Source organism: Schistocerca gregaria, chromosome 1 (assembly GCF_023897955.1).
Source record: "Schistocerca gregaria isolate iqSchGreg1 chromosome 1, iqSchGreg1.2, whole genome shotgun sequence".
Classification (NCBI taxonomy): Eukaryota; Metazoa; Arthropoda; class Insecta; order Orthoptera; family Acrididae; genus Schistocerca; species Schistocerca gregaria.
The window spans coordinates 456,016,623-456,033,574 of NC_064920.1; the positions used below are offsets into that span (position 1 = coordinate 456,016,623).

The 16,952-nt window shown below is 39.0% G+C and overlaps 1 protein-coding gene across 2 annotated transcripts in view; it reads right to left on the reverse strand.

The window, feature by feature from the left end:
- The window catches only part of LOC126352307 (ubiquitin carboxyl-terminal hydrolase 34), a 538,206-nt gene that overhangs the window by 274,880 nt on the left and 246,374 nt on the right, over positions 1–16,952 (reverse strand). For both annotated transcript variants that reach the window (XR_007565188.1, XM_050002677.1), the window contains exons 28-31: positions 14,337–14,548; positions 13,709–14,107; positions 7,524–7,727; positions 6,581–6,753 (exon numbers count right to left, since the gene is read on the reverse strand). Coding sequence is in view for 1 of the 2 variants with exons in the window: in XM_050002677.1 (XP_049858634.1) it covers positions 6,581–6,753; positions 7,524–7,727; positions 13,709–14,107; positions 14,337–14,548 (988 nt within the window). In the remaining variant the exon portion in view is untranslated. The remainder of the gene's footprint in view (positions 1–6,580; positions 6,754–7,523; positions 7,728–13,708; positions 14,108–14,336; positions 14,549–16,952) is intronic.

Here is a 16,952-nt window from a genome sequence, read left to right on the forward strand (position 1 = left end):
AAGCACTTCGGCCAACATAATTTATTTCACCCTAAATACAACTCAGTGTTATGTATCTCGGTCCTTCATAACAATGCTTTACTGTTATTACAAAAAAAACACTTTTTTTATCAGAATCTCTAATCAAAATTCTACTGAGCACTAACTTTTTTACAAAATTTAAATTAATGACACAAAGATTCCAGTTTAAATACAAGATAACGAACACTAGACCAAAAATATGAAACCAATAATCTACTGGATACACAAGAGATAATTCATTGTCCTTCACATCCACACACATGTACACAATTTATTCACACCTTGTTCAATGCACTTTACATGTGACAGTTTGACTTAACAAGTGTTTCCCCACACGATTTTCACACATCTGCTGCTGACCACAGCAGTTCACAGTTAGAGGGGCAGAAATTTTCATCACATAGCCTGATACAGATCAGTGTTAGCCAGCTTTAGAAATACTATTAAAATAAAGTTACTTCTCTACATTATAAATCACCTTTACTATGGAACAGGTGGACAGTTATTAAGTTTTACTACTAACAAAGATACAAAAGTGGGTGGTATGGCTAAAAAACTGTTGGCTACCCCTGTTTTCTTGAACTGTGCAAATGGGAGTTACGCTTACAAGATATTCTCCACTTGGAAAGTATCCCAGCCTCTAAATACAGTATCCTACCATCCGTACTGCCTTTACCTTTAACCAACAGTTTCTGTCTCCTCTGTCTTATAACCCCTCACCCTCATTGAGCTTGCTCTCTGCCAATGCACCCATCAATCAGCCTGTATCTCTCCTTTTCCACTTTCCAACCCCCCCCCCCCCCCCCCCTCCACCCCACAAACTCTGCCCTGGCAGCCATGTCCTGCTGTCTTCTAGTCTGTACATGCTCCATGCTCCACCAGACAGTACTTCCCCCCCCCCACCTGTTCTCTGCTATTCCTTCCCCTTCCCTGCCTCCTTCCTGATTGTTGTCTCCCTTTCAAAGCAATAGCTGCAGTCTGGTTAGAGTGGCCAGAAATGGCAGTCACATGACTAATATGTTTGTTTTGAGTTTTTTCCCTGAAGCCTCTGGCTAAAAAGTGTTCAATAGCCCTTTTGTTGTATCTATTTGCAACTCAATATGTGATCTTTATGGTGATTAGCAATCTATCCTATGCATAATTCTTGTAAACTGGAATAGTAACGTTGACTAACTTATTGTGCACTCACAAGTATTTCACTTTGTTACTATGAGCCTATATACACAATATTTAATGTTAAACATTTATATGACACTCTTACATTTCTCGTCATGCTGCACGAAAACATGCGACTATTATATTGTGTATGTCACAGCACACAAGATAACTAGATGCATCTCATAAAACTGCCCCTGTAGAAAAGTACCACTTTCAATAATAATTCCATACAGGGACAAATTGCAAACATATAATATATCTACAACTACAAACATACTCCCCAAGCTAATGTTAAGTACCTAACAGGATGAACTTCATTTCATTATTTAGTCATTGCGCATCATGGATTGCAAGAAACATTACTGTCTTTGAGGCTCTGGGGGTTTCTTCTGGGGATCTTAGGTTGATATTAAGGTCTTTGCAAGGCACAGAGTAATGTCATCTACAAGGGTCTATCAATAAGTAATGCCCCAAAATTTTTTTCTCAGAACATAGTTATTGTTAAGAGTCAGAATTTGGTGACAATATACATCAACATGTCTTGTCCATGTCCTATGTTTCTATGTAGTCTCCATCACGTTCTAGGACCATACACCAATGCAGGGAAGAGCATGTATTCCCTGCTAGTAAAAGCTCCTGTCCTGTAGGCATAGCCATGTTTTCACTGCATGACTGACACTCTCGTCATCTTCAAAGTGTGTTCCCTGTAGAGAATCTTTAAGTGGCAGTTGGCATGAATAATCACATCTGCACGATTCAGCATGTCTGGAGCAGTGGATGTGACACGATGTCCTGAGCATAGCTGATCATGGAGCTCTGTTTCGCATTTCCTGAGGCTGTAAATTTTTTTACCCATCGCGCAACTGAACTCTTATCAAACACAGCATCGCCATACACTGCACACAAATGTTTATTGATGTTCACCACGGTTTCTTTTTCTGCAAGCTTTTTGAATAACAACAACGTGAGTCGTATATAGATGCCATTTTGAAGCCGCACTACGGCTCTGCCATCTGCCAGAATTGTTCAAAACTTCACTGGCGCACAGAACAAACATCAAATGTGAAGCACCAACAAGGACATTTGTCTGGGTATATTAATGGCTTGTTTAAAAAATGTGGGTATTACCTACTGAACTACTCTCGTAGAAACTACCCCCCACAAGTTACCAAACTACCCCCTGGTCATGTTCTAGCAATTCCTTACCTCCCATTTGGCCTCACCACCCTTCTCCAAGCCCCTTCCTAAGAACACCAACCTTTCAGCAAAAGAAAGAATAGCCAATACACAGCCTCGTGCAGCATGACAGCCTGCATATAAAGGTTCTATCACTGTCATTATGAATCACAGTGGCTACCTGGCAGAAAGCCTTTGCCAATTGTCTGACTCTACCAGAGTGATCCAAGCCCAGAAGTCGAACAAAACCACCAGTCCCTGCATACGGACTTAGGCCCTTCACAGAACCTCTCTCTGAATCGATTTCCCTCCTCACCCCCATGACACCTCACAAACCTACTCCCCAAAATCCACAAATCCATCAATCCTGATGTCCCACTGTAGCTGGTTAGTGTGTCCCACAGAATGAATATCGCCCCTCATTGGCCAACAGCTGCAACCAATTGCCCAAAATGTAGCCTCTCATATCAACCACTTGCTTCACCAACTCCCCACCACTCCCACCTCTTTGCCTCCAGTATCCCTACTTGTCACTGTTGATGCCAGTTCCCTACACACCAACATCCCTCATGCTCATGGTCTTGTTGTTATTGAGCACTAACTACCTCTCTCAACATCCTTCAAAATACAAACCCCCTACCTAATTTCTCATTCACCTTGCAAACTTTATCCTAATACACAACTGCTTCTCCTTTGAAGGGAAAGTATAAAAAAATTGTGTCACCACATGGCTTCCACCTATGCCAACCTGTTTATATGCCATCTAGAGGGAAAACTGCCTTGCCTCCCAAAACACCAATCCCTGGTCTTGCTCAGTTTCGCTGATGATATCTTCATGATCATGACTCAAGGCCAAAGCATCTTATTCTCACGCCTTCACAGCCTCAACACCTTTTCTCCCATTCACTTCACCTGGTCGTCCTCAGCTCCGTGTGCCAGATTCTTAGACACAGACCACCTCCTCTCTGATGGCTCCATCCACACCTCTGCCCACATTAAACCCACCAATCACCAACAGTACCTACATTTAGACAGCTGCCAACTCTTCCACACTACAAAATCCCTCTCCTAAAGCCCGGCCACCTGTGGATGAAGTATATGCAGTAATGAGAGCTCCCTTTGCCAGTATGCTTAAGGATTCGCAATGGCCTTCACAGACAGGCACTATCCCCAGATTTCCTGGGCTGTATACTTATACACTGCCAACCCTCCCACCACCCCCAAGAACTAGCTACAAAGAGGGACCCCTTTTTGTCACCCAATACCACCCTGGAGTGGAACAACTAAATGACATTCTTCATCAAGGCTTTGACTACCTATTATCACATTCTGATATTAGAGGCATCCTACCTAAGATCCTTCCCATCCCTTCTAAAGTGGTGTTCCACCATCCACACAACCTGCACATCCGTACCTATCCATATGCCACTCCCAGTCCCAACCCCTTGCCATAGGAATCTCACCCCTACCCCCTATCTAAGACACAGGTGCAACACCTGTCCAATCCACCCACCAGCACTTCCTATTCCAGTCATATCACAGGCTTATCCTAGACCTTCCTGTCGATCTCATTTTTGAGACGTTTGTATTCCTTTTTGCCTGCTTCATTTACTGCATTTTTATATTTTCTCCTTTCATTAATTAAATTCAATATTTCTTCTGTTACCCAAGGATTTCTAGCAGCGCTCGTCTTTTTACCTACTTTATGCTCTGCTACCTTCACTACTTCATCCCTCAGAGCTACCCATTCTTCTTCTACTGTACTTCTTTCCCCCATTCCTGTCAATTGTTCCCTTATGCCCTCCTTGAAACTCTGTACAACCTCTGGTTCTTTCAGCTTATCCAGATCCCATGTCCTTAAATACCCACCTTTTTGCAGTTTCTTCAGTTTTAATCTACAGGTCATAACCAATAGATTGTGGTCAGAGTCCACATCTGCCCCTGGAAATGTCCTACAATTTAAAACCTGATTCCTAAATCTCTGTCTTACCATTATATAATCTATCTGATACCTTTTAGTATCTCCAGGATTCTTCCATGTATACAACCTTCTTTTATGATTCTTGAACCAAGTGTTAGCTATGATTAAGTTATGCTCTGTGCAAAATTCTACCAGACGGCTTCCTCTTTCATTTCTTAGCCTCAATCCATATTCACCTACTATGTTTCCTTCTCTCCCTTTTCCTACTGAGAAATTCCAGTCACCCATGACTATTAAATTTTTGTCTCCCTTCACTACCTGAACAATTTCTTTTATCTCATCATACATTTCATCAATTTCTTCATCATCTGCAGATCTAGTTGGCATATAAACTTATACTACTGTAGTAGGCATTGGCTTTGTGTCTATCTTGGCCACAATAATGCGTTCACTATGCTGTTTGTAGTAGCTTACCCACACTCCTATTTTTTATTCATTATTAAACCTACTCCTGCATGACCCCTATGTAATTATGTCAGAGACAGCAAAGGACCTGGAAGAGCAGTTGAACGGAATGGACAGTGTCTTGAAAGGAGGATATAAGATGAACATCAACAAAATCAAAACGAGGATAATGGAATGTAGTCAAATTAAATCGGGTAATGCTGAGGGAATTAGATTAGGAAATGACACACTTAAAGTAGTAAAGGAGTTTTGCTATTTAGGAAGTAAAATAACCGGTGATGGTCGAAGTAGAGAGGATATAAAATGTAGACTGGCAATGGCAAGGAAAGCGTTTCTGAAGAAAAGAAATTTGTTAACACCGAATATAGATTTATGTACCAGGAAGTCGTTTCTGGAAGTATTTGTATGGAGTGTAGCCATGTATGGAATTGAAACATGGACGATAACTAGTTTGGACAATAAGAGAATAGAAGCTTTCGAAATGTGGTGCTACAGAAGAATGCTGAAGATAAGGTGGATAGATCACATAACTAATGAGGAGGTATTGAATAGGATTGGGGAGAAGAGAAGTTTGTGGCACAACTTGATCAAGAAGGGATCGGTTGGTAGGACATGTCCTGAGGCATTAAGGGATCACAAATTTAGCATTGGAGGGCAGTGTGGAGGATAAAAATCGTAGAGGGAGACCAAGAGATGAATAGACTAAGCAGATTCAGAAGGATGTAGGTTGCAGTAGGTACTGGGAGATGAAGAAGCTTGCGCAGGACAGAGTAGCATGGTGAGCTGCTGAAGACAACAACAACAACTATTCTAGCCCATCAGAGGCTGTGAAAATAGCCATGTCATATACCAAGTATGCTGCAATCATTTCACAGCTTTTAATACATTTATGACTACCAATGAGCTGTCCACCAGGATGAATGGCAACTGCCAGACTGTGGCAAAAGAGCAAAGTGGAGCATCCTGTGGCACAACATGCAGATGCACATAACATGCTTGATTTCAGTGGCTACTTCACAATCCAGGCCATCTGGATCCTTCCTGCACCACCAGATTTTCTGAACTGCACAGTTATTCTTACAACATATTTCCTGCTACCAAAATTATCTTGGCCTCAAACCTGCATAAAACTACTTCCCCACATCCTCCACTCACCAGTTTCTGCCCCTCTATCCTATAACCTCCTCCCAATTCATGACCCCCACCTTTACTGTGCTCGCTTTTTGCTAACACACCCACCAGTTTTTCTCCCCTCACTGTTCCTCTCCTTTTCCACTCTCATCCCCCAACCCCCACCCAGAGCCTCCCAACACTGCTGCCTTATAAACCCTGCATATTCCACCAGACATCACTCTCTCTCTCTCTCTCTCTGTCTCTCTCTCTCTCTTCTTCCCCCTTCCTCACCTGTACTCTGCTACCCCTTCTCCTTCCACTGCTGCTTTCAGTTAATGCAACAGTTGAAGTCTGGCCTAGAGTGGCCAGATATGGTGGTCATGTGTGCAGGAGATGTTTCTGCTTGTGTGAATTTGCGTGTGCTTTTCTTACATTTCTGAAGAAGGCTTTCACAGAAAATTTAGTGTGTAACAGTCCTTTTGTTGTGCCTGTCTGCAACTCAATGTGTCATCTTTATGTTGATTAGCAATCTATTCTTTTCATAATTGCTGATATTCTGACCAGCACACTTTCCACATTTTAGTATTACAGTTTACAGATTGCTATAAACAAAGAATGGCAAATAATACTTAACTGGATAATGCAGCTTTAATTGGTCTAATACTTTGGCCCTCTTCGAAACACATAGGTGGAAGATCCAAATTCTTATCATGTCAAATTACTCACCTTTTTTCTGCACGAACTTTCTTGCCACACTGTGAGCAAGTGTACATGTTATCTCCCTCTAATGTATCCTTTACTGTAACTTCATCAAGTGACTCGTACAGGTTACGCATGTCTGCAACTTGGCAACGAACAGTGTAAAATTCCTCCAACTTTCGACTTACATGTTCACAATCCTGTGAAAGAAGTGTGGAAATGTAAATTGCTGTGCTGAAATGAAAATCATGTTTGACACTGAAGACGTGTCAGTTTACTCCCTTACATATCCTCCAATAACACTTATTTCTATTAAGGATAATATAGATAAAGTCAAAAAGGGCACTTGGTACCTGTGCCTTCAACTACAAAATAAAGGTTCTTACTCATTAGCAGAGTTTTTATGATTTAAACCTCAAAAATGTTGTTTGAAATGAGCACATCTATGTGATTTTGCTGTTTAAAAAACCACTGAGTTATATTAAATAAGGAACTTGTTGAAACAATGACTTAAGTGCAAAGAAAGTATAGGAAGCACTAAATGAAACCCTATATACTATTATACACAAGACTGTAGGCAAGTGGTGGTGTGGGATTAAATGCTAAAACAGAAAACTCTGACCTTGTACATTGTGATGTTAAAACAAAACAAGTGGACTGTATATCTCAGAAAAATGTGTTTCATGTAGCAAATCTGTGAAAAAAATGGACTGATTTTAAGCTATTGAAAACATAGTTTCTGTTTTCTGGTGGCAAGCACAAATTGGACACGCTAAATTAAACACACAAAATAAGATACATTCTGAACGATGGACAGAATTAAAATAACTTAGAGTAAATTTGAGGAAATGATATTTGAAGAGACTTAAAATGCATGAACAGTGTACGAGATGAAATTTTTGTAATGGCCCAATTACAATATTTAATTTTTTAATGTATCAGATAAATTGATACTGCAATTAATACTCACTAGTGAAACAACATTGTTGCTTATGACACCTCCAAATAATGTCTTGACAAGTTTCTTTAACTCCGGAGTCATTTCTTCAAGTTTTGAAACCAAGTCTATAAAAAACTCTGCCATGTCCTTCTGTTCACCAGTATTCAGAGGTTGATGGTCCATGGTATATACTTTACAAAAACTACGTGGATTGTATGCCTTTCGTTCACTCTCCTATAACACATATTTATAATGTATTTTGCAGTCATAGTTCTATTACTCAAATAATTACAAAAAAAGTACATCATTTTTAGAAGCTTTGTAGTGAGGATGAAGAAGTGTGTTCTATCTACAATCTTTCAAATAGTAAAATTGTAAATTGTCATCAACAATCTGAGCCAAACAAAATAACTGTGCAAATAAATGATCTAATATTCAGTAATCACTTACTGTGAAATTTTAAAATCATTTCAACGCACAAATACGCAAAGAGAACTGATTTTGAAGAGCAATATGGGGACATCTGGCATTCAGAAGTACTGAAATTGTCACTTGATTTCTGCATCTGTAAATCACTCCAACTGAAATAATCACTGAAAATCTTTTCCAAGCAAATCATAAACTTGGATGATCTAATTTGAAGTGAATTCTAACTGCCGTGTATATTTAAAATAATAATAATAATAGTAGTAATAATAATAATAATAAATAAAATAAAAATAAAAACAATTGGCAAAATCATGAAAATTAAAGTAATAATATGTGTTCGCTCTGACTCTGATCACTATCTCCCTAAAATTAAATCATAATTTCTACCTGGCGCAACCTAACTACAGAAATCAATGACATAGAAAATATTTGCGCCAGACAAATCTAAATAGGACAGAATGGCAGAGCGCATTAAGAGAAAGAGCAACATGAGGAAAACTTGAGAATGTTCTGTGAAAACAAATAAGTGTAATATATACGACAACAACTAGACATGAAAACAACTATGACAGAGAAGTTAGACACTACCAAAAATAAAGAGAGGGAGAGAATAACCATGTCAAAAGGACATCACCTGTATGCCTGCCATGGCAAGCATTACATTTCAACCAAACTGGAAAATGGAATACAGGTCAGCTAACAATGAGTTGGAGACAACAGTTTTGTTACATTCCTTTGGTTTCAGAATAGACTAATTGAAATGGAAGAAGAAGGAGTAAGAATTAAAACATTATCAAGAACCAAGGACTTGCTTCAGAGGTGAAAAAAATGTAGAGTGGGCTTAAACAGTGCTGAAAATAGTTAAGTACTTATGAAATACATGCGTCAGCTCCTATGCTGTCTAAAACTGAAGCAAAAGTTAGAATTTCCATAGTTTCATAAAAGATATCGGTGTGCCACCCACTGCTAGTGAAATTAAGGATGTTGTTAAAACTCTGAATATAATAACGGTAGTATACAGCGTCAGGAAGTCATTTCTGGAAGTATTTGTATGGAGTGTACGGAAGTGAAATGTGGACGATAAATAGGGAGACCAAGAGATGAATACAATAAGCAGATTCAGAAGGATGTAGGTTTCAGTAGGCACTGGGAGATGAAGAAGCTTGCACAGGATAGAGTAGCATGGAGAGCTGCATCAAACCAGTCTCTGGACTGAAGACCACAACAACAACAGTATACATGTCTCCACAATCTGAACTTTCACAATTATAAATTAATTTTTATTACTTTATGAAGAAACCTGGAAAACAGAAAACGTCTCTGAAGAATGGAAAATTGCATCCATTCACATTGCATAATAAAAGTGACAAACAAGATATCAACATCTACAGAGGCGTATCCCTTTTGCTTGATACTCATAAGATTTTCTCAAAAATTGTGCTGGAAAGGGTAGAAATTTGCCAGTAATTTAGGTGATTTTACCAAAGGTTGATCTTGCTACAGAGCATATTTAAAATTTATAATCTGTAATTCCAGAAATACTAAATAGCCTGAGCGAAGTGGTGCAGTGGTTAGCACAATTCACTCTTGTTCTGGAGTATGGCAGGTCAAATTCCCATCTGCTTATCCTGATTTAGGATTTCCATGGTTCCTCAAAATGCTTAAGGAAACTGCTGGCATGGTTCCTTTTTAAAATGTCATGGCTAATTCCCATCACCATTCTTTCCTCATCTTCCCTTGAGCTTGGCCTCTGATGACATCACTTATGTTAAACCATAACTTTCCTTCTTTCTTCCAGCAATATAGTCATGGCTGCCATTGATAAACAAAGGACTTGTGACTATAATGACAGAAAATCCTTAACGTAATCCAGGAATTATGATTTAAATTCAAATTAGAAATTGAATGTCTGAGTCTCCAAGAAAAAAGTCAATTTACAGATGAAACATCAAATTTGTTGAAAATAAATACAGGAGTAAGACAAAATGATGATTTTGTATTTCAGTATTCTTTAATAGCATTCTGGAGAAAATCCTAAGAATCTTGAATGAAAAATTATCAGAACATAAAATTTAACCAACAATGCTGGGAGGAACAACAAAGTTTTTTCAGTAAATATATGATGATAATTTTGTGTTCTTGTGCTTTCTGAAGGTCTAGCAAAGATAATAATTCAAGAGTCTCAGAAAAACCAATTTTGTAACAAAAATAGAAAATTCTTCATAATTTGTACTATCATATATAGATCAAATTGAACGATAGAAAATTACAAGGCAAATGTGCTCCAGAAATAACAGGCTCCAAGAAATTGACAATAATGTTGAATTTCATTACAACATAGAATATATAACAGACACATTAAGAAAGAGGAGACTGATAATCTCCAGTCATTTGCATAAAATAGACAGCTCTAAATTAACCCAACATTTTCTAACTTTACTGACAAAAGAGTCAACAGCAAGTTGTGATCGAAAACAGTCATGGAAGATTTACAATGGAATGACACAAGAGAAAGAGAAGCAACAGATGGCTGGAGTTTTAAAATAAAACTGTCACAAATGAAAGGATCTACAACAGGGGAAAAAAGATGTACTGAAAGTCATGAAAATGGATGAGAAAGATTGAAGTAATACTGGCAAAGGGATACTAAACAATAGAATATGAAGCACTGAATTTGTTTTGTTGTCCTCAGAAAGCAGCAAAAAGATGATTAATTATCTTGTGGATAAGAATCCAAAACGAGAGACATTGAGCTGCAGCAGACACAAGAAAAAGACTGCTATACATTTGAGCTTATGGTCAAGAGACCTTCAACTAAAGTAGGAAACACACACAATCACGACCCCTGACTCTGGCCACTGATGGGCCTCAAGGGTCGTGTGAATGTGTGTATGTGTGGGCGCGCGCGCGACATGATTGTTTGAATGTGTTTGTTTTCTACTTTAGAAGAAGGTCTTTTGGCAAAAAGCTCAAATGTACAGCAGTCTTTTTTGTATATATCTGCTACTCAGTGTTCCCTCTGTACGGTAAGCATCAATCTATCATTTTCATAATACTGTCATTATTCCATACCAGTTTTTCCACTGCTTGAGAATAAAAAAGATGATGTTACAAAGTTATGAGTTACCATGACTGACTACATCAACACTGCACTATTAAATGCCCATTAACCCTGGCTGCTGCAATGGGCATATACACTTGGGTGTCTGTATGTGTGAATGTCTGTACTCTTATGAGAAAAAGAGCAAGAGCTTGAAAGCTAATGCTAATTATTTTATTTCTTTCTGTGTGCCACGCACCAGTAAGTGGCTGCCTTTCCCTTATTTTACGTATTCCTCCATCGAGGCCTTTCAATTATCGGTATATAGTCTCAAATAATATATTTTTAGTATGAGTCATGATGAAATTCATAATCACATAAATTATTCCGACTGTTGCATTGCTCAGAACAAGTGATACAGTGTTATATTCAAGGACCATGTAACCTCCAAAACATCTCTTTATTTCTGAAAGATTACAAAAAACACGTAAAATATTCCACATAGTTTTCTACATCACTTGGCTTCAGTTCTTGTACGGTTCAAATGGCTCTAAGCACTGTGGGACTTAAAACCTGAGGTTATCCGTCCCCTAGACTTAGAACTACTTAAACCTAACTAACCTAAGGACATCACACACATCCATGCCCGAGGCAGGATTCGAACCTGCAACAGTAGTAGCAGTGTGGTTCCGTTGACTGAAGCGCCTACAACTGCTTGGCCACAGTGGCCGGCTCAGTTCTTGTATCCGAGTGTAGTAGCAAGCATGCACTCACTACCTGTCATTTTGAGTAGGACCTTCCTGTGTTTCATCGTAGGCATCACAACAACTTTCTGCATAGCAGAACAAAGTGTCATTCCATCTGTTACAATTCTAATTGACATGTTCACATACTACCATGGCAAGAATAACTGTTCCCACTGTATAAAGTGTAAGCAACATATTTTGGATCACACTCTTTGAGGGGTCCCATATTCTCTCTAATAGTACTGCTTTCTAAACAGAGAGAGAGAGAGAGAGAGAGAGAGAGAGAGAGAGAGAGTAGTAGGTTAGCGGGTGCACTGGTGGAGAATCCTCCCATTACCACCTATTCCAGTCCTGTCACGTGTGTCTCCTACTGCACCAAAGACAGGGCTCTCTGTGAAAACAGCCATTTGATCTACATAATACGATGCAACCACTGTGCTGGTTTCCACATGGGCATGACACTAACAAGCTCTCTGCCAGGATGAATGGCCACTACCAAATTGTGACCAACAGACAGCTGGTCCACGCAACACAGCCAACCAACTCTGTATCCTGTCCCCACCATGTCTGTGCCTGCTTTCACAATAGCACATCATATTCCCACATCCCAATCCTGCTATCCCTACCTGTCCCCACCCATGCCTCTTCCACTTACCCCAACCACCCAACCCAGGTAGCTGCTCTCATCAGACGTATATGAAGCCCACAGTCAAGCCAAAGTAGCTGTATATCATTGCTGTGCGCGCACGATAGAGTGTGTGTGTGTGTGTGTGTGTGTGAAATGATCTTGGCCATGTTTCTACACAAACTCAGTAGGTGGCAGGGCTGTGCTTAGCAATACACTGTTTGGGTTCTTGGCGCATTACTTAAAGTGATACAAGGATTGCTGATTATGAGCACAGATGAACATTAAATTCTGCATTACACTCGGTAAAATCTCTAGTGAAATGTGGACAGTGATTAAGCAAGCATTGCAGGTAAGGCACTTTCAAGAACTCATGTTCGAGTGGCAGGTTCAGTGCAAGACATTCCCAAAGCTGGTTTCCCATCTACAGCACACACCAAAGCAAACACGCAGCAAAACTTTGTCTCACAAACAGACGAACAGAGAGAGGAAAGACGATGAATTTCTACTGAACTAATGGATAGACGCAGACATGATCTCAAATTTCTGTCAAAAATTATTGCTGGGGATGAAAGCTGTGCTACCAATATGACCATCATTATGAAGTGTGAAAGTGCTGCATGGTGGAGTCTTGGATCACCAGCCTCGAAAAAAGTCAAACAACAACTTTCAAGAACAAAAACAATGTTGATCGAATTCTTTGATAGTAAATGATTAGTTCACCATGAGTATGTTCTTGCAGGTCAAACAGTGAAGCAAACTCTTTAATCGCAGTCTTGAAATGTTTGCAACAGACGATTCAATGTTGTTACCCTGATTTGCGTTTGAGAATTTCACTGATTGCTTCCAAGACCTCCAGAAACATGGGCATGTCTGTATAAACAGACAAGGAACTGTTGCTTGTAAGTGCAATTTTATATTTTTTATAAAAATCTGTCCTGGAACTTTTCTGACAAAGGATGTATTTATCCCAACTCCTCTCTCAGACACACCATCTTATTCCTTTGTTTAATGAACTTTACATTTACTTGCCACTGACTCTTCACTTTAAATTACAGAAACAACTTGTTTATAAATATGTGCTTTCATGGTTGTAGGCTCGCCCTTATTTACTCTACCAGTTTTGGCACCTTAGTCTATGATAGACAGCCTTCCTAAACATTAATGTTACTTCATTCATTCACACACAGTCTTCTGTATATGTAGGACAGCCTTGAGAGATGTGGACTGAGGCAAAAGTTACACATGAACGTTAAGATACATATACAAACAGGAAGTACCAAATTTAAGAGAAATAAATTTCATAAAACTGAGTCAAGACATATACACAATAAGTAATACAACAGAAAGAAAATGAAATAGTTTTCATACATACAAGAAGATAAGCAAACATGCGCTGTAGCTCTCGAAGAGTCATCTCGTGTTTGCTTGATCCATCACACTGAGCCTGCAGAATGGAAGATCGTGCCTGTGGCATCATGTACAGATGCTGCATGCATGAAGCCATGTAACATGTAGCACCTAAGTTCGTCAGGCCAACAAAACCACAGTCCGAACGACCATCTTCATGAGGCCAGTAATCCCATGGGTATGGTGAATGCGGTCCTGGTCGATGTTGTTCCAGCAGCTTTTCATGTAATATACGGTAGTTTCCTGGTGACTCCTTTGCTAGTTCCACCAACAAGTCATAGGCTGAAGACCGTGAAAGCTGTGACTTGCACTTTGGTACATATCGCTTACGTGGATTTGGCAGTGCGAACAGAAGATCAAAAACCTGGAAGACATTGAAAAGATCTATCAGTTCCATCTCTTGGCTCCACAATTAATATCCAAATTAAAACAGAATTTACTGCTAATATATGTTACCAACATGATTGTAAGCTTAAACATAATTATTAATGTTGATAAAAATATTCATTTTAAGAATGCAAGATAGATTTTCAGACTGTCATGCACAAATGTGGAAATATCTGAATACAATAGGTAAACAAATTATAAATTACCTCTATCAGAAAATCTTTCCCTTCTTTGCTGTTTTTGAATGGTGGGTTATGTTTAAGCACATTTGACATGAGATTCAGAAGCCCAATGAGACCATCATCTTCCACAGTGTTGTGTCTTGTTTCTAAATACTCTCGTGTCAAGATGGATTGTGAAAGCCTCTTTGCAAGTCCATCAATATCAATTACACAGCTCTGCGGATCTTCTATACTTTCTGTAAGACATGTGAACTCTGTGATATCAAAAATGATGGCACAAATCAAGACAGCTGGGACAATGAAAATTATATCAACCTAGCACAATAGTCTAGTGTTAAAATTTCGATTTGTTACATTCACTAACAAAATGAATTCATCAGTGACAAACATTAAGCAAAGCTCAAAAAAGAAAAGCTTTGCCACTCTGGCCTAAGATGTGCCAATCAGGATTGACCAACCGCCATGTCATCTTTGGCCAATAGTGTCATTTGGATGCATTACAGAAGGGTGTAAGATCAGCACACCTCTCTCCTTGCCATTTTCAGTTTTGCAGACCTGAGAGCCACTACTTCTCACTGAAGTAGCTTCTCAACTGGCATCACGAGCCCAAGTTGGTCCCATTCCAAACTTCTCACCAGGGAAAAATACCTGGAAGTGCCAGGTATTGAACCCAAGTCCTCTGCATGGCAGTCAGCCATGATGCCCATCAGCTACAGAAGCAGTTGACAAACATTACACTGAAACCATGTAATATGTATGTGGAAAAGAAGAAACTAAAAGCAAGATGCAGGAAAAGTGCTATGAAACAGGCAGCTAATCTCTAATATTTGAGCAAGGAACTGTTAATTTTTTTTAAATAAGACGATTTTTTGGAGACAAAAAATTGTGTAGGAATCAAAACAGCTTCTGCAAGCATCTGCCATATGTAACTTAGATGTACAGAGCTTACAAAATCCAGAGAGCTGTAGATAGCAGAGCCCAAGTTCATGCCATGTTTTCATGTATGGAAAAAGCTTGAACAGTACTTTGCACCATTACCTAGCAAATTGAACACATATTTACAGAGTAAACAGAATGTCATCCAGTCATTCCTAACAGGGAGACATTGTCCAATTTAAAACTATCACTGCTGCTGTTCACGTGATATATGAATGACTCAAAAGAAAAGATTTGTAACTCTCAGAGGATGTTGACAGATGATATAGTTGTAGACTGCAAGTTCAAGTCACAAGAAAATTGTTGTGAAATGCAGGAATTCTTGTAGATAATCAACACTTGGTGCAAAGACTGGCAGCTGACACTCTACATAAATATCCTTAACATAATGAATGTAAACAAATGAAATGGTCAAATATTGACTGACTTCTAAGATTAGTTATCAGTCATGGGAATCACTCAACTATCAAGTTGGGAGAAAGCAGATAAACTAAGATTTACCTGAAGAATCCGTAGGAAGTGTTATTTACCCACAAAGGAGGCTGCTTAAAGATCCTTGTTTGGTCAGTTTTTGAGTATTGCTCAATGGTCTGGGAAAATCACTAACTTGGGCTGAGAAATGGGGAGGAGGCAGGTTGGGATGGCAAATAAGAACAGATGTTTGTTTCAGCCACTCATGAATGAACAACAAACTCTAATGGTAGATGTTACAATAAAAATGCAGTACATCGCAAACAGGATTTTCCTGATAATTCTGTAGTCTATGTTCTAACACAAGCGACGGAACAGGCTACTTACTCCAACACACAATGTAGATAATGAGTATGAGAAGAAAAATACAGAAATTTGATCTCACACAGATGGTACACATGACCCTTATTCCTATGTACCATTCTAGAGTGGAACAAGAAGGGCAGAAACTACACTGGAAGACAATACAACCCCTGCTACACATTACACAATAAGTAACATATGCAATGATAGATTTTTTGGACATGCAACATTGAGGTTTTTAGTGCTCATTCTAAAATCTTATACACGGATAAAAAGAAGAAAAGAAAGACAACAAAAAAACACGCACACGTCATTTGTCAGTTCGAAAACTTGTGATTTAAAAAACACCACAAGTCATCTACTCTGCAACAGACTAAAACAGCTTGCTTAGCAGTGTACACTGGAGTAATGATAACATACTACTTTTAAAATTAGTATGATACTCACCACGCCAACAACTAAAATAAAAACTACATTAAAAGGGGACCTGATCTGCACCCTAGAATCAAAATATAAAATTCACTGCGTTAAAAATGTGGCACACTGTAAACACCATATATTAGAGTCCCTCGACATCAGAGCATGCACCCATGTATTATTAAAGAGCACCCTATTAGGAGACTTCTGATGATGATTTCGTGTCACTGGAGTGACTTAATAGTTTATTTCACTGACTGTAGCTCACTGCCTTTCATCACCAGACTTTACTCAGCCATGCCCTTTTCGATGGGATCGTCCCGGCATTTGGCTTAGGAAATTCAGGGAAAATATGAGAAAAATAAATTTGCATGACTAGATGGGGAACTGACTCACATTCATTCTGAAAGGGATTACAGCATCTTAACCACTCCTTTATTTCAAAAAATGCATTTGGAGAAGGGGTAACTTAACGTTAATGAAACCACTACTCTAAGTAATCACTTGATAATG